This window comes from Cannabis sativa, chromosome 1, assembly GCF_029168945.1.
Source record: "Cannabis sativa cultivar Pink pepper isolate KNU-18-1 chromosome 1, ASM2916894v1, whole genome shotgun sequence".
NCBI classification, from domain to species: domain Eukaryota; kingdom Viridiplantae; phylum Streptophyta; class Magnoliopsida; order Rosales; family Cannabaceae; genus Cannabis; species Cannabis sativa.
Window position 1 is genome coordinate 35,591,113 of NC_083601.1, and position 24,941 is coordinate 35,616,053.

At 28.7% G+C, this 24,941-nt stretch overlaps 1 protein-coding gene and 1 non-coding gene across 2 annotated transcripts; both read right to left on the reverse strand.

Annotated features, from left to right (window-relative positions):
• Window positions 1-9,017: 9,017 nt before the first annotated feature.
• On the reverse strand, window positions 9,018-9,113 carry LOC115708495 (small nucleolar RNA Z122). The gene has a single exon (XR_004009991.1). It is a non-coding gene; the product is annotated as a small nucleolar RNA Z122 (small nucleolar RNA).
• A 247-nt stretch (window positions 9,114-9,360) lies between these two features.
• Window positions 9,361-11,529, reverse strand: LOC115706300 (uncharacterized). The gene has a single exon (XM_030633900.2). The coding sequence runs from the start codon at window positions 11,052-11,054 to the stop codon at window positions 9,696-9,698; it is 1,359 nt and encodes a 452-aa protein (XP_030489760.2). The 5' UTR covers window positions 11,055-11,529; the 3' UTR covers window positions 9,361-9,695.
• Window positions 11,530-24,941: the final 13,412 nt, after the last annotated feature.

Consider the following 24,941-nt stretch of genomic DNA (forward strand, 5'->3'; position numbering starts at 1 on the left):
TTAGCATATATGATCGTCCATGGCAATTTGTTCCAATCTTTTTAATCTTCTTCTTAAAATTCTTTTCCCTTCCCATCTTCATATATGTGTCAAAGTGTTTGTATTTTTATATCTTCAACTCATCTATATATATTATATGGAAATATGAAGAGGTATAACCAAAGGTCTCTTAAAATAAATTTTGTAATTATAACATGAATTTATTGAATAGTTTTTTTTTTATTTTGAAGAATGCCAAAAGCTTTATTTATCATAAAATCAATGTAAATATTAATGTAAATATGAATTAACAGATAATTAATTAAAATAATTAGAAAATGAATAAAAATTTGAGAAAAAAAATGAGAGAATAGAAAAATTAGCTCTTTGAAAAGTTAAAGAATTACATTATCTATCCAAACATTAAAATTGTATAATTATATATATAAATATATAGACAGATATATAAATATAGCTATATGTATATATTTTTTTGCAATATAAATATGTATGCATATATTTTGAATTGTTAAAGATTAATCAATTATATAGGTTTACAAAATTACTATACATATATCATATTTTTTGGGTGTAATAAAATATCTATATATATAGAGATGAGAATACTAACAGTTTAAAAGAATACTAATAGATTATAAAAAATTAATAATGGAGAGGTTACATTATTTTTTTTTATTATTCAATAGAAAAAAATTAGAAAACATAACAAAATAGAGAAAATAGAGAAATGGAAGGAAAAGATGCCACATCAATGCTCTTATGCTTTCCTTTATTTATAGATATATAGATATGAGATGAGATTCGGATAGTTTATATATATAAAAACAACAAAAAATCAAAATAGAAGATGAAAATGAAAAATTTAAACTTATGAAAATCAAATTTATAAGAAAGAGTAAAATTGAGCGAAAAAAAAAAATAGTAGAAAGAGAGATATATGATGAAAATAAAAACAATAAAGATTAGTGATAATCTTTCAAAGCAAGAAAAAAAAATTACCTAATAGTTTTTGGTGCAAAATATCTATTTGAGAGATTTGCCAATAAATAACCTGAAAATAGAGCATTAAGAATTAGAAAAAAGATGAAAAGAAAAACATAATAATTCTTCAAAAATTAATAGCCATATTAAGGAATATAAAAATAAAGCATAAAAAGTTAGAAAGCAAAAAAAAAACATATGAAAAACTTAAAAATTATGAATATCCACAAAATTTTAACTTATATATATAGACAAAATAATAAGAGCTAGAATACAAAGAGTTTTTTTTTTTTTTAATAGAAAAATATATTAATTATAGACTTAATATATAAACATAAATATAGGAGTTATACAAAGAATACAAATAGTTTTTAGTTATAAAATTTTGTTTTAAGTAGCATTAAAAACTCTAAATATATAAGAAAAATTAAAAATTTTGAAAAAATTAAAAAATGAAAAAACTCTCATATATGATCTCACATCACTTTCTCTAAAATTCTCAGATATATATATATTGATTCTCTTTTATATTTAATTATTTAATAAATAATTAAAAAAGTTAAAAAAAATGAGAAAAATAAAGAATACCTATATAGACATTAGTATGAAATTACCAATAATATATAATTGAAAAAAAAAATAATATTTACATAATTAATGATAGGTAGTCTTTTCAAATAACACATGTAATTAAGAATAGTATACATAATAATTAAAGAGCTAATAGTATTAAGGTTAGACATGAATTTGAAATGAATTAATTACCTAAAACTAAAAATATGCATTAAAAAATAGAAATAGGAAAAAATAGAGAATAGAGAATAGAAGAAGATTAGGATGCCACTTAAGATGTTTTGTGCTTTCTTTTATATTATATATTGATTGTTAATCATTTTGTTTATTATTATTATTTCTTTTATTTTATTTTTTGAGAAAAATTACCTCAAAAAACACATCATGTAAAACAGAGGACTAAAAATATTATTAATAAATGACCAATCATAATATAATTTCCAATACAAAAAGAATCATTAGCACCATTAAAAGAAAAAACAAATATAGCACTAGCATCAATTTGCCAAAGCCAACAACATTAAATACACCATTTTGTTTATTGTTATCCTTTTTTCTCTCTTTCTTTTTTTCATTATAAATATTACACTTAACATATCTTCAATTCAATTATTTTTTGTATAGCAAACCCGCATATCAAGAACAAAATAATGTTTTTTTAACATAATATATACTTACGTACATACAAAAATGTTTTGTAAACGTATGTATTACAGATTAATCTACACTAAAACTTTCCTACCCATACGATATTATGCTAATAAAAAAAAATTCTAAACTATTTATATTAAAAGAAATGGTCAATGCGTATTACAATTATGGGCACACACGTAGTAGTTTTTGACCTTAGATTATAAGTGAGAAAAACGGGTAAAAGTTGAATAGAAATGTGGGGGCTAAACAAACTGTGGGATTGTTTGTACAATGATTATTTAGAGTGAAGAAATGAAATAAGTAGCAAAATATGAATAGGAGAAAGTAGAGAGAGAAGGAGAGGTTGATACGATGATGTGATAGTGAGTGACCAAAAGCAAAGAAAAGAAGTAAATAAGGTGAGTTTGAAGAGTTCACATGCCCCCACACACACTGTTCCTCCAAAATCTTAAATATATGAAAGATTAAATAGTCACGTTTCCACATTTGACCAACACATAACGACAAAACCAATTCATTCCCAATACCCTCCACCACACCATTCCACTCACGTGATAATAAATAACAATCTAAAAAAATTAATTAAATAATAATTTTGATAAAAATATTCTCATATTTACTTAAATCTAGATTGATGATGTGGGACTCTGATCAACAGAACTATTAATTAAGCATGAGAGATGGGGTTGATCTGGTGTGGGGTCATGTTTCTTCATTAATCTGCTAAAGAATGAGTGTGGCACATGTGGATGGGGTCAAACTAACCAGGAGATACAACATTATTCAAATATCCATGAACCATTTGTTAGATGGTTATAACACCTCAAGAGCTATAAATGCAAAAAGAAAAAAAGAGTACTAACAAAGAAATAATACTAGCTAGTACATGCAAGAGATACAGTACTAGAAGTAGCCTGGTTACCATACACGATGGTCGTCTTCCAACACTGTAATAAAAGTTAAAAGAATATGGACACATGAGCATCATCACATCACTAATAATGTCAAAATGATCTCCTTACAAATGGCAATACTATATATCTCTAATAAGGAAGCCTAAGTAGAAAATATCACAACCATTAAGATATTCAAACTCCACAATCAACTCTTATAAACCAAAACCTACTACATAGAGAGCCCACTGAGAATTGTTGTAGCATCGAAGGGAGGGGAGTTGCACACCATGCGGAGCAAAGTCTTGGATACAAGCCTAAGCAAGAGTGTGTCATTATTTACTTGGTTAAATCCATACTAGTCAAAGTCAATGTGCCTAATTTGTAGTCATATACACCCGAAATATTTGTTATCATTAACGGAGCGTTTGAAAAGGGAAGAGAAAATTAAAAGTAATAAATTAAACAGTATTGTATATTTGTCTAAGTGTATAACTATATCTATTCTATATAAAGTGTGTCTATATAACTAAAATTCTTAGTTTTTGAGAAATTTATGGGTGACTTTTAATTTTTATTTAATAAAATAATTAAATATTATTTATATATAATAAAATAATAATAAAACAAATCTCATTAATATTTGAACTGATATTTGGGTGACTTTTAATTTTTATTTAATAAAATAATAAAATATTATTTATATATAATAAAATAATGATAAAACAAATTCCATATATTTGAACTGATATTTGATGCTAAATATTCGAGAATCACAACACATTTAAAAAAAAAACAACCTGAGATTTGATACTCTGAGACTCTCAATTAAAAAAAAAAAGTAATATGCTCATCAAATTTGTATTTATTTTTAAACATGGTGAAAAAATGAATTATCTTTCATATTATTCAACAGAGTAAAACAAGTTTTATATTGGTTTACTGTTCAACAACCTTGTCAAGAATTCTTGTAAGTTGTAACCACAAAATTGCCAGGTCAAACCAACACTTTCATTGCAATATTCACAGACTAACTACAAAATTATTTCATAGCATTTACAGAACCGTACACCCCTAATCATCTTTAATATGGACGTATCAGAAGCCAGATCATTAACTTAAATTGGTTAGTTCTATTATGTTTTGGAACAAATCGTCTATAATATAAAAAACCCATCATACTTGTATCTTGAAACATTCTTCAGGAACCAAGATTTTAAAACACAATTGTTACCTCCTTAAGGTCAACCCACTCCCAAGTCTCATTTGTTGTATTTATATCATAGACCAAAGCATGTCGGCCCTGTAAATAATAAGAAAATCAAACGTGGTTTAAATCTCAAGGCAATAGAGCCTTTTCCGTTAAATCTCAAAGATACATAAATATACAAGATAAAAAAGCCAATCTAAGAAGTGGGTGCCACGTTAAAGCTAAGGAAACATTAAGCAACGGTTAGACTTGTTTTACAATTTATGGTGTTTTAAAAGAACATATTGAAACAGTATCACATAAAAAAACCTCCACATCATTTAATTTTTTTAAGGTAGTGTTCAACTAGGAGATCTAACGAGTTTCGCCCCTTCGCTAATGGTTTCTAAGAGTTCAAATTCCAGTATTGTATAAATCTTCAATTTGTTCTATTTCTTATATTAAATGAAATTTTGCTACTTTTTTTTTTTTTAATTTACAACTTTATTGTTTATATATTATTAGGGACATTCATGGAAATTAGGGTTTCTTTAAAATATACAATTAATGAGCATTACTTTTTGATCATAGTGTGTTTTCCATGACTGAAAACCTCAATAATCTCTATCATTTGATATCAAATAAAATAAAATTATCATGATGTATACATTATGGTTATTTAATGAGTAATTAGTGTGTTGAAATTGTCAAGCTGATATTTAGAATTGTTTATAATTGAATTGTTTCTTTGTCAAAATTAATATTAAGTATATTTATATGTTTATAAGTTTATCTATTTTCTCTTATGCTCATATAGCAATAGAATCATACTCATATAGACATGTTATTTTCATTTTGTAATTTAGATCTTCTTAGTCATTATTTAGTTCACTTAAACTTTTTCCGATTATGCTAACTGAAGTTTTGTTTCTTTTAGGTACTTCATTACAAAGATCTGTATTACATGTATGGTTTATTTTTGACTATGAGGAGGTGGATTTCTTTATTGGGAAACATATAGTGTGACAAATTATTGTTCATATATTTAATAATTCTTTTTGATTAATGAGATTCATATATATAAATGTGTATATTGAATTCTTTATTCAAATAATTATTTTTGATTTTTACGTGATTATTTATTGTTTTTTATTCAAATAATCTCACCTAATAACTAATAATGTTTTTTCTTTAATTTTTTATTGTATCACTTTCAAATGACATAGAAAAAAACTAGCATAAAATTTAATATACGTGCCTCGCACGTAGTTTTTGCTAGTATATATATTTTTATATAATTTGAGGTAATTGAAAAGATTTCAATTACACTTTTTAATTCTCATACTGTTATGAGAATTGAGAATAAGTAGTATACTCTGTAATTTTTAAAAAATATTCCATTTTAAATATTAAGAATTAAAATTTATTATTTTTTATGTAATTACAAACTATTTTGTCATCATTAGAATTATTACTTCATATTCAAAAAAATATTGTATTTTAAAATATAATATAATTACTATACTTACTAATCTTAATAGTAATTACACTTAGAGAGTCACTTTAAAGCACGTTTGAAAAGTCACTATCTAATTAAAAATAATTACACATTTTTTGAAATATTTGTTTGATTATGTGTAATAAGACTGTAATTACATAATTTGAAGTAATTAATGGGTTCTAATTAGTCTTTTACATCCTCATGGTCTCCATAAAAATTAAGTGTAATTAGTTTGAAATTACTTAAAAACTTTTTATTTTAAATATTAATTACTAAAAAATATTATCTCTATTTTAAAATAGTGTAATTATTAGATTGTAGAATTATTAGGGATGCACACGGGGTGGAGAATTGGCGGGGAGTACTCCCTCATCCCCATATCCCTGCTTATTCCCCATCGGGGATAGGACGGGGAATCCCCTAATGGGGGCACGAACGGGACGGGTCCCCTAATAGAAAAATAAATTTTATAATAAAACTTTTCATATACAAAAATATTAAACTAACATTAATATAAGAATATTACACATTAATTATTATTTAATAAACTAATTATTATTCAAAATACAACTTAAAATTCATAAAAAAAAATACAAAGTAAACATAAATTATAAATTATTACTAAAAATATAATATAAAATACTAAACGGGTTCCAGTCGGGATGAGGAGTGATCCCATCTTCGCTCCATTTAATATTCAGGGACAAAAAATAATTTTCGCTCCCCATTTAAATGGAAAATTCTTGTCTATTAGGAGCGAATCCCTGCGGGACCCATCCCCGTGGGAGAAAGTGCATCACTAATTTTTACCGTAATAATTATATAACTTAATAATTACAAAGTTACGCAAGTAAATATATTTCCATGTCACTGCATTCTAAATTTCCAACAAAAATAATTAATTTGTTATTATTAAGTCATCCTCCACCTTCGAGGAAAAAACCCCAAAATTCACAACCTGGCTTGCATTGCATCCAGTGTATTATGAACTAAAATTTTCTAGTTTTTTACTAGTAGGTAGCGTAATATAAAGGGGACACATATAGATAGAAAAAAGAAATGGAGAGTTAAAATGGGATTGGGAGGTGCAGAATCTACACAGAGAGATCCCCACACACTGTCCATAAGCACGTTCTTTCTCTGATTTTTCTCATTTTTATTTCCAGCCTTTTGCAGTCTTTCCCTTCTTCTTCTTTTTCATTCATCATTATTTTTATATTTATTTATTTAATATGTTTTATATGTAGATGCTGCAACGGTCGACAGACTGATTTGCATTTATATTATTGATTTGCATAGTGTGTATAGGATAGTATATAGTATTCATGTTGAGCTAATTTGTCTCTTACGCTTGCTCTCACTGTTATGGTTTCTATTACAGGACAAAATATACTAGTAAACTGTCCTTTTTCTCCTTCCATTGAGAAAATTTGGACTATATCCATTTAATATCTACCCAACAGGGGTAATCTTCTACTGGTCTGCCCTCTAATGTAGTTCAAAAGCTATCCTCACAAAAAGAAAAAGAAAAAATAAATAAACAAGAAGAGATAACTCTGAAAAATGAATAATAAAAATCTACATACACGGTTTAATAATTTTAAATACCCCCAATATGTATACATTAGAATTCTGAATACCACCAACATTTGTGGATAATGTTACATTCCCCCACATTAGAATTTGAACAAGTGTACTATAGTCTTTGCACTAATTCCAATTTCACCAATGATATGGAATATTTTTGCAAAATTCGTCATGGGAATGATCACCCCCAACCATGGGAGAATTTCATGCAAAATTCAAACTTCAAAGGGTGTTTTGGGAGAACTTTGCAAGACATTATGACATTGATAATTACTAGGTATGTAAATATAATCTATTTCTATCTTTATTGTTTGAAACATATTAAAATATGCATGATATTTAAGTAATGAGGTTATACGATAGAGATAAGAACTTAGAATTGGAGCATATATTGCTTCCTAGCACTTTTCTATTATTTATTTATTTATTTAAAACTTTTGGGAGAGGTGATTGAAACTGAAAGGCATGGGCATTTAAAATGAAACCTGCAAAGGACAGTACTACTCGATAGCAATAATATTATGCACACATTGGGAAAGTAGAGAAGTAGAGGAGGGTTGTGACTATCTGTCATACCAATAAGGCATAAAAAAAAATAACCATCAAAAATACAATAAAAAGGGTTTTTCATTTTTGTGAAAACGAAAAAAAGTAAGGCATATTGGTGTCCCAAGAAGGTCGGCTATAAGACCTGGTCAAACCCACATCCTTCAAAAAATCTCAAAATCTGGACACCATTAAACAAATATTATTTTATACCTTTTCTTCTTTTTCTGTGATTACCTCAATCTCAAAAGTTAAAACTCATTAATTAAACGTTTTCAAACAAAAAAAACTCATAAATTAAATATTAACACAGATCCAAAAGGAAAGCTCTCGGAAGGAGCTACCCGACCACTAATTTATTTTAATGGAAACATTATGATTAATAATAAACCTAGAGATAAGTCCAAATAAAGTTACATTTTCTATTGTTCTAGTTAATTAAACTTCAAAAATAAAGAATAAAAACTACAGTTTTTATATAAGTATTTCAAGACCTCATCTTCGTAGATTGACGGATAATAGTGAATAGACAAAGCTGGAATGACCACTCTGCACCAAATTCTGCAGCTAAGATACTCCACAATGGCTGACCCCTTTTCTTTAAAAAAATGGAATATTATTTTGGGACTTTTCTGAATTGCAAAGGCCAGAAAGAATTTCAAAATAGAAAAAAGAAGAATAAAAAAACATACCAAACGGCCTCGAAGAGAAGTTACACTGTTGTAGATGAGTTGGAAAATAGATAGAAGAATCACAGATTGCTTTGAGTAATTTTGATTAAAAGAAATTCATTTCCAGTAAAATAAGTACATTATATTATTAACCAAAATATATAGAGTTGGCGAGGGCCAGGCCGGTCTAAAGATGTTTTAAACTTTAAACCCTAATAATAGACCTCTCATCATGTGGTCCACCACCGACCACCCCCAGTCTTGAGGCAGATCAGTCCCATCCATATGTGTGTGTATATATATTAAATTATTGCTCAATAAATCTCTTGACATAAATAAAGGGATTAATTTCGTATATTTTTTTTATATAAAAGAACCCCTAACAATTACTACAATATTAATAATAAATTATTATTAAGTGGTTTGGGATGAGACTGACGTGCCAAAAAATTTACTATAAAGCAAACATAGCTGGCGACTCTGATCCACTGTTTTGAATCTTGGCCTCATTTCCCAAAACCTTTCACAAAACAACAAATTACAACAATAAAATAATATTATACCGAATAGTTCATGGAAAGTGACAGACTAAGATAAGCTCAAATCGCTACAAACATGAACATAATATGGCCCCACCCCAAAAACCAACGAACAACCCCTGACGCGCGTGAATTTCAATCGTCGTCTCTTTCTGGCCTAAAAGATTTTTTAGGCAAACAAAAATAAGAGACAGAGGGAGATATCAAAGGAAAAAAGAGAACAATGTAATGAAACATTAGCTTTTTTTTTTTTTTAATTTTAGAAGTTAAAAGAACAGTTAGAGCTACCACATGAGAACCATCATCGCTAACGAACGATCAGAAGAGCATAAAATAATAATAACAAACCCAGAAAATAAAAAAGAAAAAAAATCAAAATCGGAGAATATTTACACCTACAATTCTAACTTGGGAAGCCAGATTTTTTCTCTAATGACAAACAATGTCGTTTTGGGCATTGGGGCCAAGGAAAAAAATAAAATTAAAATGGAAAACGTTACTGAAAGCTTTACCCCCTGCTTCTCATAAAATATACTTCTAGGCTCTCTGGTTCGGTTTTAATCAGGTTCGCTCTGACCGGTTTCGACTCTGGCCGTACCCGTGGCCGTGACTATGACTGTGACTGTAGCTGTGACCGTAGCCGTGACCGTGAACGTGGGTTTTGTTGCTTCCTGCTCCGCCGTTAGCACTTCCTTCTGATCTTTTCTGCGGAGACGAAAAGAGCTGGCCGAATCCAAAGACCGAGACTGATTTAGAAGACCCTCTAAGAGAACAAACCGGTACGTTTAGAACCGGTGTTACTCTTACGTTGGCTGAGTATGAGCGCTCCATTCCACGGTGCTTGTATCTGGGACCGCCATTAAAGCTGCTTGGGCTGCTTGAGCTTCTCTCCAAGCTTTGAAACACAATCTTACCAGATGAGTTCATTCTCGGGCTGTCCACTGAAACTCCCCTGCTGCTTCCCACCCCATTTGATTCTCCCCCTGTCGACTTGCGCAATGGGGTCCGTCCCACTCTCGTGGCTGCTGTTGGATGGTCTATCAACGGTCTCTGATTGAGGCTCTCCGACGAGACCGAGGCAGGTCGAGGTTTTACCATTCGCATTCTTGGAGGGTTGTTTGGATTCCGGTGAATCGAAATCGGGTTCGTATTTGGCTTGTCTGAGTCGAGCGAGTGTCTTGGAAGATCATCATGTTCGTGGCTCGAAGACGATGAAGAAAGCGAGAGCCGTGACGAAATAGAAACGGACTCGCAATCCGAGTCCTTCAACAACGGCAGAGACAAAGAAGTCTCTAAAGAGTTAGACGAAGAAGACGACGACGATGAAGATCTCGAACTACGGTGCAGGAAATTCTTAAAAGATTTGGGAGCACTTGAGCTAAATGAAGACGAAGAAGACGACACTGTTTTCTGACTCTCCGCCTTCTGATTCGTATTACAGAGTCTCTTCAACCCTAACAGCTCCCTCCACCGGCTCGAGCATCTCGGCGCCTTGGGAGAAAACAAATACGGATCAGTAGTAGAAATATCATTCCTCCGGCAAAACTTCCCAGTCTCCGGCGACCGAATCCCCCCCGTAGAAGTCATCTCATCAACACACGACGGTTTAATCGAAGCAAGGTGCAGAGGAACAAGCTTCCCATCAGAGAAAAGCTTATCAGCAGGGAGCATAGCAACCGGATCGTGAAGCCTAAACTCAAAATCACCAACGGATGACTCCGGATCTAACGTCAACGACGGATCCGACGTCTTCTCAACACCAGCACCGGAAAGACCCAAAAGATCATCATCAGGAACCTCACGACTGAAAGAAATACGAGGACTGAGCCATCCATAGGAAGGATAAGAAGTAGGCGGCGGACAGTCGAGAAAATTCTCAGCCGAAACTCCTATGTTGTTGACGCAAGCGGCCGATGCCATTTCTCCGGCAAGAGAATAAAAGAAGCTATAACAATGTAAAAATAAATGCCAGTGACATGGAAGAGCTAAAGAAGAAGAAGAAGAAGATCAATGGAGGAGTAGGGTTTGGCAGTGAAGAGAGAGAGAGTAGTTTAGTTGATTTGGGACCAGGTGGGAAAATGGTAGTGGCGAATGAGAGAGTTTGGAGACTTAGGGTGGCGTCGTGTCAACATTTTAGTACGGCTCAAGATGCTATATATATAGTAGCTGAAAACTAAAGAGGAGCGTACTAGGGTCACACATATACTTACTCACATCGCTTTCTTTTTCTTTTAATTTTTTTTTTTAATTTATTTCATTGCAAAAAATATTTTTAATATATATAAATATCTTTGCTGTTGAGATTGAGACTGTATTCTTTTCTTCTTTTAAATTTGTTAAATGTATCTGAATTTTGTACTGTAATAATATTGTGTGTCTTAATGGTGTGTAATAAATAAATATTTTGGAAAGAAATTTAATACTACTACCAGTTTTGTTTTTTTCTTTTTCTTTTTTTACCTTATTACTATGATGTAGTCATTTGCTGAAATTTTGATTATTGAGAGGTGTACATATTAAAGTTTCCTTAATTGGAGAATTTGGTAATCCATAATCAAACGGATTGTTATGTAGTTGTTGACAATATATTTATGAGGTAAATCAACAAACTTTTTGGTAGGAATATTTAATCAATGAGATAACAAATATAAAATAATAATTGTATTAAAATTTTTATGTAAAAGGAAAGAACGCTAAAATGGATGATAACATAAAGTGGTTACTGTAAAATCTATACATTTGAACATTATCTTCTTCCTTTTTTGTAAAACCTATAAAAGTAAAACTAAAATCAAATCAAATCAATTCAAATCAAATATTAAAGTTTTCAAAATATTGTGCAATATATAATTAGAAGAACTATAATTTGACGCTGACTTTGTTTCTTGTATAAATTTTTCATTCATAATCGTAAATATAATTTATACTCTTGTGTATAATAGTAATAATAAATGAAATTAACCATTTCTATATGCTAAATGATATAATTATAGACCCAGCTCATTTTTTTTTATTATTTTTTAAGTTTTTTTTTTTTTTTTTGAAAACATTATTATTTTAAGTTTAAAACACCAAAATTATGTAGTTTGTCTTAATACATAATAGCCATCATTCTTGTACCTGTTCCATTTTTTTAAAATATTTATTTTTGTCATGAGATTATACTTATTTATGAAAAAGCACAAAAAGAAAATTCTTTTTAAACTTCAACCAAGGTGGCTTTCTAGTTAAACAAAAACAAATTATTCAAGCCTATGATTTTTAAGTGGGGTTAGCAAGTTAGCTTAACGTGACACAAAGATATAGAGAAAAAAACACTCCCTTTATTCATACAAATACAATAATTACAAGAATACAAATTAGGTAAGCGTTATATTCAATAATTCAAATAGTTTTTAAGAACAAAAAGTCAAAAAAAAATTAGCAATTATTAAGATAAGGCTTTGAAGATACAAGATGCAGTTAATAAGTTAAGCCCAAGAAAAAAAATATCATGATACGTACTTATCATACAGAGTTACGTAGTGAAATTAGTTATCCCTTTATATATGATGTGGAGTGTGGAGTGTGACACACCACTTGAAGAAAAATATAGGAATAAAAGAGATAATTACAATTTTTTTTGAATTTTTATACAATGGTGTGCGTACAAAACTATCAATTTTTTGTGTATGATTTGCATTCACGTATCATTACTCTTACTATTATATTATGATTACTTAAATCAAACACTAAAATGGATAAAAATAAAAATACATACAGAATATAGTTTGGTATGACATTGAAAGCATTTTTGGAGTCTAAAAATTATTTTTAAGAGTAAGTCTTTCATGTTGTTGGTGAAGATTTTTAAATTAGAATGTGATCTGTTTTCTATTTTATTATTTTATTCTCAATACAATAATAATAAAAAAAAGTGTGAAGCTTTTATAAATTATATTATTAATTTTTTAAAACACTTCTACAGTTTTTTTTTTTTTTTGGGGTAAGGATTTTCTTCTACAGTTTAGTACGAATAAAATAAATATTCATTGAGAAAAATAAGGGTAGATAATAAATGAGCCATTAATGCTAATAGTGTGGTACAAAATCTCCTCAATAAATACCCACTAGTGTGGTATATCCTAGTTTTGGAGAAATTAGTAGGGGGGCCTTTCTACTTATTTAAGTAGTAGAAGAGTTCTTAGATAAGCCTAGCATATTCTTATTGAGAATTGTTAAAAATTATTGTTGGGTCGTAATATTTTTTTAGTGTGATTATATTATTATTGGTGTAATTAAATATCGAATCTTATATAATTTTTTTTTTAAATAGCTATTATAAAATATCGCTAACTAATTATGAAACGCCACTTATAAAATATACAAAGTACTGTTCAATAAAAATGCTTATTCTTAATATAACCACACTTGAAAAGTCATTTAATATGCACGTTTAATAAGGGGGAGGAGAGCTAAATCCATTATCTTTAGTTTGGAATAATCAATATACAATCATGGCGAAAGCTCATACTCTCTAATGCATTCATGGCAACAAACACTAATGACTTTAAACTCCATGAATATGATGGCTAAAAGCCATATATACCAAGTTACCAACAAGAAGTCGGTGGCTGAAGTTCTAAATAAAATAAAAACAAGTTTCATTTATTGTTTGTTAAGGTATTTGTGTCTTTTTCATTTTGTGAGTAACTAGTTTTTAATTCTCTATAGTATGCATCATTTCAAGGCCTCTTAGGTGTTGGAGGAGAACTTTGATCAAAGCCTTGGAAGTCTGTAAGGCTTTCAAACTTTCTTTGCTTTGCTAATAATAAAGAGAAATACTAAATGATATTAGTAGTGCTACACAAAATGTTATATTTAATTAAATATTAAATTTTAAATTTAATAATATTATAAAAAAAAATAGCAATCATTAACAAACTACCATCCCATAAAAATGATACACATTACCTAAAAGAAAGTTGAGAATTGGGAATGCAATATGGCTAGACGTATCAAAAAGTGCAGTATTGGGCGGCCCAGCAACTTTTGTAGGCCCTCTAAGTAAATGGGCCGATTATACGCATGATCAGACCCTTGAAGACGAAGAGTGGGTCTTAGCAGGTTTAATAGGATGAGTCATACATCCAATCCATACTCAAATTAATTAACATAAATAACAAATATTTTAATTGTTTTATACATTATTATACTAAACCCCAAACTTTAATTTCATAATAAAATTAAATTTTAGTAATTAAATAAATATTATATGTAACTGAAATTTATTAAAAAAAAAATTATTATACTAAAAACACACCACCTCAAATATTCACTTAATAGTATGTAGGAGTACGTCGTCGCCCACCAGTCATGGCCACGGATCTCACACTCACAGTGCAGCTGCCTGGTTATGGTATTGACGTCGTCGGTATCATCCGGTGGCAACGTGTACCGGTCAGATGAACAGGAAAGCGAAAAGTTCGTGAGGCGATTTCGGTTGTCAGAGAACGCGAAGGATGATACCACCCAATCTCACACCCGGAGGATTCTGACCTTGTCACCAGAATAATCTCGTCCGATATTTTGACGGTAACATAGACCTTCATTTCGTAATCCTATCGAGGATTTCTACGGCAAGTCTTCCTAGTCATCTGTGTCGAAGCTTTATGTTGGCTGCGTTTCTTCTATTGAGAACGATCCTCACCAGGTTATTCAATTTCTATTGTTTTGTTAATTACTAAAAGGTATGTCTTTCAATTTCCGAATATGAGTATGTTTAGTTGTCTCTGTTTTTGTGATGACCTTATTAATTTTAGTAATATCTATCATACCCTTTTTCTTATTCCCTTAACTAAAAATCTCTGCTATCAATTGTGAGTGACCAGTTTGTTTTGATCGTTGGTTAGCTTTTTTTATGCCTTTGATGTTTCAATTTTGGTGTTTTTCGTTCTTTCATAAGTTTTGTAGCAGTGTTGATAGTCATGGAGGACACTGATGAAGAGAGGGTGGTGGTGGAGCTGCCTTCCGATTACTGCATGAGGGTGTTACTTGCTTAATTTACGTTAATTAAGTTTTATTTGCTTAATTATTATTTATTTATTATTGTTTTATTTATCGTAATTGTAGGAGTTTTGTTTTTTAATATTAATAATTTATGTGTATTAAATGGCCTACATAATATTTGGGTATATGGTGGCCTACTATTTAGGGATGTGTTTTATGTATTTATTAATTTAATTTCTTTTGTTTGAATTTTATTTTAACGCTTCTATTTAGGTATTATTTTAAAAAATTTCATTATTTATTTTTTATTTATTATTTTTCTAAGAATTCATTAGTTTTTCTAGTATGTTTTAATCCTCTTATTATTTTGGTTAAGATTTTATTTGTTTAATAATTATTGCTACCAGATTTGAAAGTTATGTGGTTTTCTTATTAATTTTGGCCACATTGTGCTAATTTTAATATGTGTATAAGTTTCTTGTTTTTGTAGGTTTTTTCTGATAAATTTATATTTTACTTTCATGGTTGCTCTCTATTTTCTTATAAAGTTATTTTTGACTGTTAACTTTTAATCTAATTTTATTATTTAATTATTATTAGTTATTAATATATTTAATTTCGAGCTATTTTTGTTAATTAATTTTATTAAGTCGTTATGTTATTGTCTCTCATATTAAATTACTTTCATAATTATTAGTATTGTCAGCTTGTGCCTTATTTTATAGTGTGTGCCATTTTTTTGGTTAGTTTGTACCTTTATTTGGCTTTTGTGCCTTATTAGTTGGCTATTTTACCGTATGTTGTTGGCTTATTTGATAGTGAATACAACCTCAATGAGTGCTACTACAAATTTTCACAGATAAGTTTAAATCTTATTTTTAATTATATTTAATAATGTGAGGAATTTATTTCTTTTATTTTATATCATTATTTTATTATTTTGCTAGCTAATTGAATTTGTTATTTATTTTTTTGGCAAAATAATTAACTTTATATCATTATCTTTTTCATTATATTGTGTGGTAATAGAGTTTTTTTTTTTGTTATTTTCTAGGTTATTTTGTGGAGGGCGCCTACAATTACAGAGAATTACTAACAATTCTAATTTTAAACATAATTTGTTTGATATTGTTTTTCAGTATTTTTATATTAGGGTGCTAGTACGTTGTTACTAGCCAAAGGATAATACCTTTGGCTAGTTATTCTTAGAAATTTTGTTGTTTTTTTACTTTTTTAGTATTGCTGAGAGCTAGAGTTATGAAGTGTGTGTTAATTTCTAAATTTGTATATTATTTTATTTTGAAGATTGTCATTCTAATATAAGTGTATTCTTTGCTTTTGGTGTTGCAATTTTTTTCAGTTTCGCTTTGCTCTGAAGACAACTAGTTAATAATGGGAAGGTATCTTTTAATGTGATGTGGTGCTATTTGAAGACGTTATAGCTTTATTGTCTAAATTTCCGGGGGCAGTTTTGTCCCATGTGGCTCGGGATGAGAAATCTGCAGCGCATGGTTTGGCAAAGCATGCCCTTCGGTTAGACGATGAGCTATCCTGGTTCGAGGAGGTGCCGTCGCCGATTGTAGATTGCTGCTTTGATAATCTTGTGTGATTTTTTGATCACCGCGTCAAAAAAAAAAAATATTCACTTAATAAGTAATTATGTATATCTCACTTTATTAGAGTGAAGTAAAGTGAATACATATATACATTACCAGATTCTTTTAGCTCAAATTTTTACGTTATATTATACATTTATTTTTTAAAAAATATATCATTAATTTTATTTTAAATTTTTTAATATAATTTATTTATATTTAAGAAATTTTTACACTAAAAATCTAAAATGATAAATTTATTACATTAATACCTATACACGGCTAAACCAACTTTTTTACACATCTTTTATATTTTATTACTATTTTACCACATGCACACACAATTCAACATTTTTTGACACGTGATTGATTGATTGATGCATTACATCAATCACTCTATACATCATTTCTCTCTTTTTTCTCTTCTTTTTCTTTTTATTTTCTATTTCTTCAGCTTTTTTAAAAAAAATAATAACCTTCATAGCTAACACTTCCCTCTTCACAATCACAACTCCATTTTCACTCTTCTTTTTGTTCTTCAAATTTTTTTTCAACTCCCATCAACCGTTTTCTCTCTTTTTATTTTTCTCTTAATATATAAATATGGTTGTAACTTATTCTTCATCAACTCCTTCCCTTGTTCAAAAAAAAATTTCTAAAATGGAGTTGAAATCTTTAGCTAATAGAAACAAGGGTAAACGACATGTTGTATGAGGATGATGACTCTAATTTTGCTCCATTGTCGAAACGTGGGCGAGCTCTTCCAAAGAAGAAATCAAAGGTGGCAGCCCATGAAAAAATTCCTCAAGATGATGCTAAAAAAAATGATCAAGATGGAGTTGGTCTTCAGTATAAGGTTTGATTTTAGTTTCTTTTTGGTTTCGCCCCTATTTAAAATTTGTTTGTATTTGCCATTTGTGTGTCTTGTGTTTTTCGATTTTACTATTCTAGGTTTTTTATTTTAGCATTTCGTTTGGTTTTTTAGGGCTACTATTTTTTTAGTTTAATTTATTTGTTCTTTTTATGGGTTTTTCATTTTCGTTTGTTTAGTCTTAAAAACTGTTTCATTTTGTTGTCTTTTTTTTTCTGTTTTATGTTTTTCCCGTATGTTTTATTCTTTTTTCATTTCTAGCTTTTTCATTTGATCTATTCTAAGTTTGTATTAGTTTTTTCACAGCTTTTTTAATAGTTGTAAACACGTTCGTATCTATTTTTTGGAAATATGTTTTTGTCTACTGTTTCCTATCCATTTCGTATATCATCAATGGGTAACAATTTAATTTATCATGGATGTTGATGTTCAAAGAGTTTTTTCCGTATTTTAGTTTGTTTACGCTATTTTGTAGCTTTTATTATAGTTTTGCTACTTGCATATTATATAAACTATCTTAAAACGATAATGCAACTATAATGCAACCAAAACAAAAAATAAACAGACTTATACGTAACGTGTTGTCCCTTAATTCAAATTTGCTCTTCTTATTCTGTTTTTTTTTAAAATATATTCCACATTGGAAACCAATAATCAACCAAAATGCAACTATATATAACGTAGATCTATTATTCATGAGATTTTTTTTAAAAAAAATTTCACATCATACCTTGTTTTGGATTCGGGGGGAGCTCTAGATCTATTTATTACAGATCTACATTTCATGAATCCGGATTTCGATATTAGGGGGAGTTGTTTTGATCGAATAAAACCGAAAATAATTGTGTAATTTTAGTTTCTTCCCAGTTTTTCTGGTTTTTTTTCGTAAATTTCTATTTAGATCATTGCAGGTCTTCTTTTCCAGTTGATTTCGCCGGAATTAATGGTTGTATTTTCTTCGTTTTGGTTTCATTTTAGTTGTTTTGCGGTTTTGAAACGATCAAGGTATGTCACTAATGTTCGCTCCGTGCGCCTAAAGGTTTAAGGTACGTGGTATTTTTGTAAATATTTGTATGTGGACTGTATAAATGTTTAATGGGCCGGCCCATAGTATTTTTGTAATTTTTTTTCCTTTTTTGTATTTTTCTGTTTTTTTCCCTATTTAAGAAATTATTTAATGTATAATATTAATATATATATCCACATATAAAAAAAATTAAAACTTAAAATTATTAATAAGATATGTTGACATTAATAAATAATATTCTTTCAATATGTAAATGTATTGTGTGAACATTAAAATTTTAAGAAATCTCTAATTTACATAAATAACAAATATTTGAAATTTAATTCCTATATTTTTTTTTTTTTTTTTTTGCTTAACTAATTTAATTTCCATTTTATTATACCATTTTACAACTCACCCTATTTTACACCTTAATAACATATACATTGTGTCAATGAGTATAAGAATAACATATTTTAAATCATGTAATTTTATTAATAGCAATAACTAATTTAATTTCCATTTTATTATACCATTTTACAACTCACACTATTTTACACCTTAATAACATATACATTGTGTCAATGAGTATAAGAATAACATATTTTAAATCATGTAATTTTATTAATAGCAATAACTAATTGAAATATCTCTCTTGTTGGAAAATACACAACGATAGATCTGTCGCAAAAGGTTGCAAAAGGTCCATTCAATCCCTTAGCTTAAGCATTCAACTATTATGTAAGGTGTGTAACTACACCAATAATACCTCTTTAGTCGGAGAGAATTTATTATTCTCAGCTACTAATAGCAATTTGATGGCAAGACATCAAAGAACAAAAAGATGAGCCAACAGAAAAATAAAATAAAACAAAATCATGTCACAGAGACAAAACTAATCACAATAACCTAAACAAAAGACACTCAAAATTATATCAAAGAGACAAGACTAATCGCAATAGCAAAACTACAGATCCCGACCAAGCCAAGTCTAAACCCAAAAAAAGTCGACGAGCCTGATCGAAGAAAAAAAAACCCTCAGGATTTAGGAAAAAAAAAACCTATCAAACAATAAAAAAAAAAATATTTGGAAAAACCCTACATATCATTTTTCTATTTAATATGTTCATTGTTAGATATAAAGAACATATGTTTTCTTGTTATTGTTAAAATTACATAAATTATTCGGTGGCTTAAGATACTTATTAGCTACCTTTTTATATATGAAAAAAAATTTGTTAACAACTCAAGCTTATTTTTGGAATGTGATTGATTAACTTATGGTATATATGAAAAATAAAGTAGTAGTTAATTTTTTTTTTAAAAAAAAATAGAATAATTTATAACACCAAACACAATATTCAAACTGTTAATGGCAAGTGTACTTATCTTATTTTAAGATAATAATGATAAGTAATGAAAGTTTTGAGTTTGAAAGTGTTGCGATATTTTGCACACGCAAGTGTAGTATCGTTTCAAGTAGTAAAACTCACCAGGAGTGAGGTCGATCCCACAGGGAGTGCAGTTAAGTACGTTAAAATTAAACCTTTACTTCTATTTGGTTGAATGAAAATTAAGAAAAAATTAAAAATAAGAAACTAGTAAGAAACAATTATTCAAGAAAATTGAAAGTTAATAAAAACTAGGGCTTCGATTTCAATTGTTTCTATTGATTATGGCCTAATATGATTATTTTCCTAATATTAATTTCTATGTAATAGCAGGTTTACTAAGGTAATTTAAAGTCTTCTCAGATATATAAATCTCAATTACATGCAAACTTTTTACTCTCGTGATAAATTTAACATGCAACGGGCATTAAACACAGAAACCCTATAAGCTATCTATACCATATAGGTACTCTCGTCCTATATCGAAATTCAGTTCTATTTTACTATAGCATATTCGACACTCACTTCTCAGATCTCGCATCAAACTCATAGACAGATAATTGGTGATCAGGCAATTAAAAGTAATTAAGCACAAATAAAATAGAATACATAGAAATTAGGGGGAAAATAAATCATATTAAAACCATAAACAATTTTAAATAATATTCATCTAACCCTAATAAAGTGTTTAGCTACACATGTTCATTGAAGCATAATTACACATATTAACTTTAAGAAAAGAGATGAAAATAGAGAAGAGAAGAATGTTGAAAACCCTCTGAAGAATGCCTCCAATATTGCAGTTGATTTCTCCACTTTGCATCTGTATTCTCTCTTTTTTTCTCTCTAAAATTGCTTGCTGAAATCAACTCCCTTCTTCCCTTTATATAGGTATTGAAGGCCTAAAAAGATGGAAAAAAACGCACATGTTTAAATTCCAATTCGAATTTAAATTTTTGGGAAACCTCAAACGAGATATTTTTTCTGTTGCGTCGACTGATAGTATTTTGGTCATAACTCTCTCGATATTGCTCGGAATTGGACGATTCACGATGTTCCGGAAAGATAAAAGAGAGATCTAGAATTTTTATGTTTTGACTTTTATTTCCTTGCACAATTTTCTCTATTTTAAATATCATGATATTTTTATCTTTTTTTCCATCTTTTTCTCTGATATTTTTTTTAATCTTCTTCTATTTTAAATCTGCAAAAATAAAAGATAACAAGCGTAAAAATGCTCCAAATACGATTAAAACTAAATTAAAAATATACTAAAATTAATCTAAAATTAATACTAAAAATAACCTAACAGAAAGCATCATAAATTCAATAATTTTTTTAGTGTCATAAGTACCTAATTTTTATAAATCTGTAATATTATTTCAATTTTGTCAGTATAATTTTCGTTTGAATTTATTAAGATGGTTTAGAAGTAATTGATTTTATCCAAACCCAATGATTTCGGTATTCTATGTGTCTTATTTAAGACGTTTACAAAATTTGTACTGAAAAGAAATTATAATTTTACAAATATTTAGTATTTACGTTGTTAAAAAAATTATTAAGTTTATAGTACTAACAAATTCTAAAATTTAAATGCTGTTATTTACTCTTTATTTTATATAAATGTTTATTTCCAATATTATTACATCTCAAAGTTGTAAAATTGTTTAAGAAAGTTTTAGTTAACTAGTACCAAAAATATAGAGAGGTGTATCACTCATTTTAAAGTGGTACATTGAAACACCCTAGTTTTTATCCTTTTCAATAACGATTTCTTTCTTTTCTCACCTTTTTGAAGATTCCTATTACTATTTCTTTTTATTTTATTATCTTTTTTAGATAAGACAAAGATTTTTTTTGTTCCAGAAACATGATAAATACCTTCTATATGTTATTTATTTATTTTTTTTTTCTGGAATCTTTTGGCAAAAAATACTAGATCATATTATTTTAAGAAAGACAATTTACAATCTTAATTGTAACATAAGAATTAAATCTATACCCAACATATCTACATATGAAAAGAAAAAATGGAAAAGATATATAGCAATCATGATAATGATATGATATATCTCGCCTACACTAATTTCCATTTTTACCCCGGTAATAGGTGGAGCCCAGAGTGTGAGGAGGTATGCGTGTTAAGTCTCTCGTAATCATCGACCAAGCGTCTCTTCTGTCCTCTCCTCTCCTTTCCTAAACTCATAAACAAAGGAACACGTGTAAATTGCCGAGCCTCCTCCCAACAAGTCACAACCACCTTCCCCTTCCATAGGATAAATATTAAAGGATACCAGTGTTTCCTAATGGTTCAACTAATTATCGGGTTTTATATAATTTAATATAATAATTTTTTTAGGCAATATTGCTAGCCAATCACAACGCAAAAGTACTAGATTCCACTAGTGCCTAATAGCAATACTCTTTCCACACCTGCCTTTACTCTCACACAGAAATCACATTCAATACGACACCGTTTCATTTGGCACCTTCAAATAAATTACTTAATCATGTGAACAGTAGGTTGAATTTAGGACACGTATCTAAAATAAAAATAATTAAAAAAAAAAGCAATTAAGTTTAAAATATTAAATAATTAGAAATAATATTTTATTATATTATTTATTATTATATTTGGAAAAAAATTAGATTTTTTTTTTATAATTTCCTAAAATTTAATTTAAATATCATTATTAAAATAATTTAATAATTTTTATTTATAGTTTTTAGAATGGTATATTTTTTTTTAATTTTTTAATTAATAAAATTAAAAATAAAATAAAATAAAATAAATTTCTTATAAAAATAAAAAAAGAATATTTATCTTTTTTTTTTTTTCTATCTTCTCTCATTACAAAGTTTAATAAATAAATAAATGAGAATCAATATCATACAACACTTGGTGGAAATTTTTTTAGCTCTACACTTACCCGTTACCACCACAGATTAAAATCTTTACATCGAGAGTCATTCAACAAGCTTTGCCTCTTGCCAAAGCTCTACGTAAAAGAAAAAAAAAAAAGTTATTGATTCAGCAACTTATTCAAGGTGTAAGAGAGCTTGAGAATCGATTGGTCATGCTTTATTTACGTGTAATTTTGCCAAGGCTGTTGGAAGCGAACACAATTTAATATTGATTTCAATTGTGCTCATGGTCAAAGTCGTCTTAAATATTTTGGAGGTCCTGTTCTAATTTTAAAAATTTGGCTCCTATAAAAAATGCAATTTATAAATAATATTTTTAAATATTATCATACGGTTATATATTTTACAAAACATCAAAAAACTCCAATTAATTTATAAAAATTGTTATTGATTGCAATACAACAAAAAAATGATAGAAAAAAAATATGAAAGGTTTGAAAAAAAAAATAATAAATAGCAACAATGAATTTTTATTTTATTTTTTTTGCTTAAAAACAATAATAGATTTTGAAAATTGACATAGAAATGATCAATGATAAGTTGTTAGCCCTTTAAAAAATTGGGTTCATTAAAAAATATTGAAGAGCATTAAAAAAAATATATATTAAGCTCCTTATTTTTTTGGGGGCTCTTTATTTTTTGGGGCCCTGTGCAATAGCCCAGCTTGCACCCCATAAGAGTCGTCCATGCTCATGGTATGTTTAATGGATATTATCTAATTCACAAAGCAACAGCCAACAACTATGGATAAGCCTGATTTTGAGCTTTTAATATACCTTATGTGGAGCATATGGAATGACAAAAATAGTGTGCTTCATGGTGGAACAAATTGTGATGCTTCTGCTCTTACAACTCAAGCTATAACCTATCTAGATAAATATCGTTCAACTAAGCAAAGTTGCATAGGAAAACAACAACCTATGCTACTCTTGAATCGTGCTCCAGCTCCTGCTGCACTACACCAGCAACACCCATCAATTGCAGGTCTTTCCCAACAGTGTTACACACGGCCTGATCTGCAAAACCAGCAACAATATTTAACATATACTACTGCAGGTCATACCACAAATTCATTGAATGGGATACCGTGGAAGCTGTCGAATGTCAATTATCTTAAAATGAATGTAGATGCAGTTGTCAACACTACAGACAAAGTATTGGGTATAGGAGCAGTGTTTCGAAATTACAAAGGGGAGGTAGTTGCTACATTATCCAAACCAGTTCAAGGCTATTTTAGAAGTGATAAAATAGAAGCAAAAACACTTTTTCATAGTCTTAATTGAGCTTTTTAACAACAAATAATAGCACAAGTAGAAACGGATGCTTTACGAGTTTTTTCTGCTTTGGCCTCTTCACATACAGACTTATCTTATTTTTCAAATCTAATAGATAATGTTTGTTGTCTTCTGTCCTTTTTTCTTAGAGTTATTGTCACTCATATTTGGGCGGTTTGTAAATTTTGTTGGACAACCCTAGTAAAAATGTCCAAGGGACGTACTTTAAGGTGTCTAAGTGATATTTCGACATCACTAGCCTGTTTATGTACTCTGGCAAAGCTAGATACTAATTTTTGGAGATGTTGCTGTTCTGCGAAATGAGAGACTCGAAACTTTTCATTTTCGAGTGAGTTTTCTATGTCATGAATGAAAAATGCGAAGTTGTGAATTTGACTTCTCTGACTTCATGAATCTTAATTATTGTGAAAAATTAGACAGATGGTCGAAACATAATCATAATCGGATAAGCAAAGCCCATCGCACTATTAGAGTAAATTTTTTACAAAATAATTTATATTTAGCAATAGATTCTCTAATAATGTTAATTTTAATTGTTAACTTTAATAATAAAAAAAATCGTTCAACCATAAATTTTTTAGATAACCATATTTAATATATGTAAATGTATATGTAAAAGATAAAGATGTAAAATTATAAAGATTTGTAACAATACTTTTGCCAAAGAGAGAAAAAAAAATTCTAAACTCTTTTATTTTTTATGAGTATTGCTATTAGGTATTAATATTTTTTA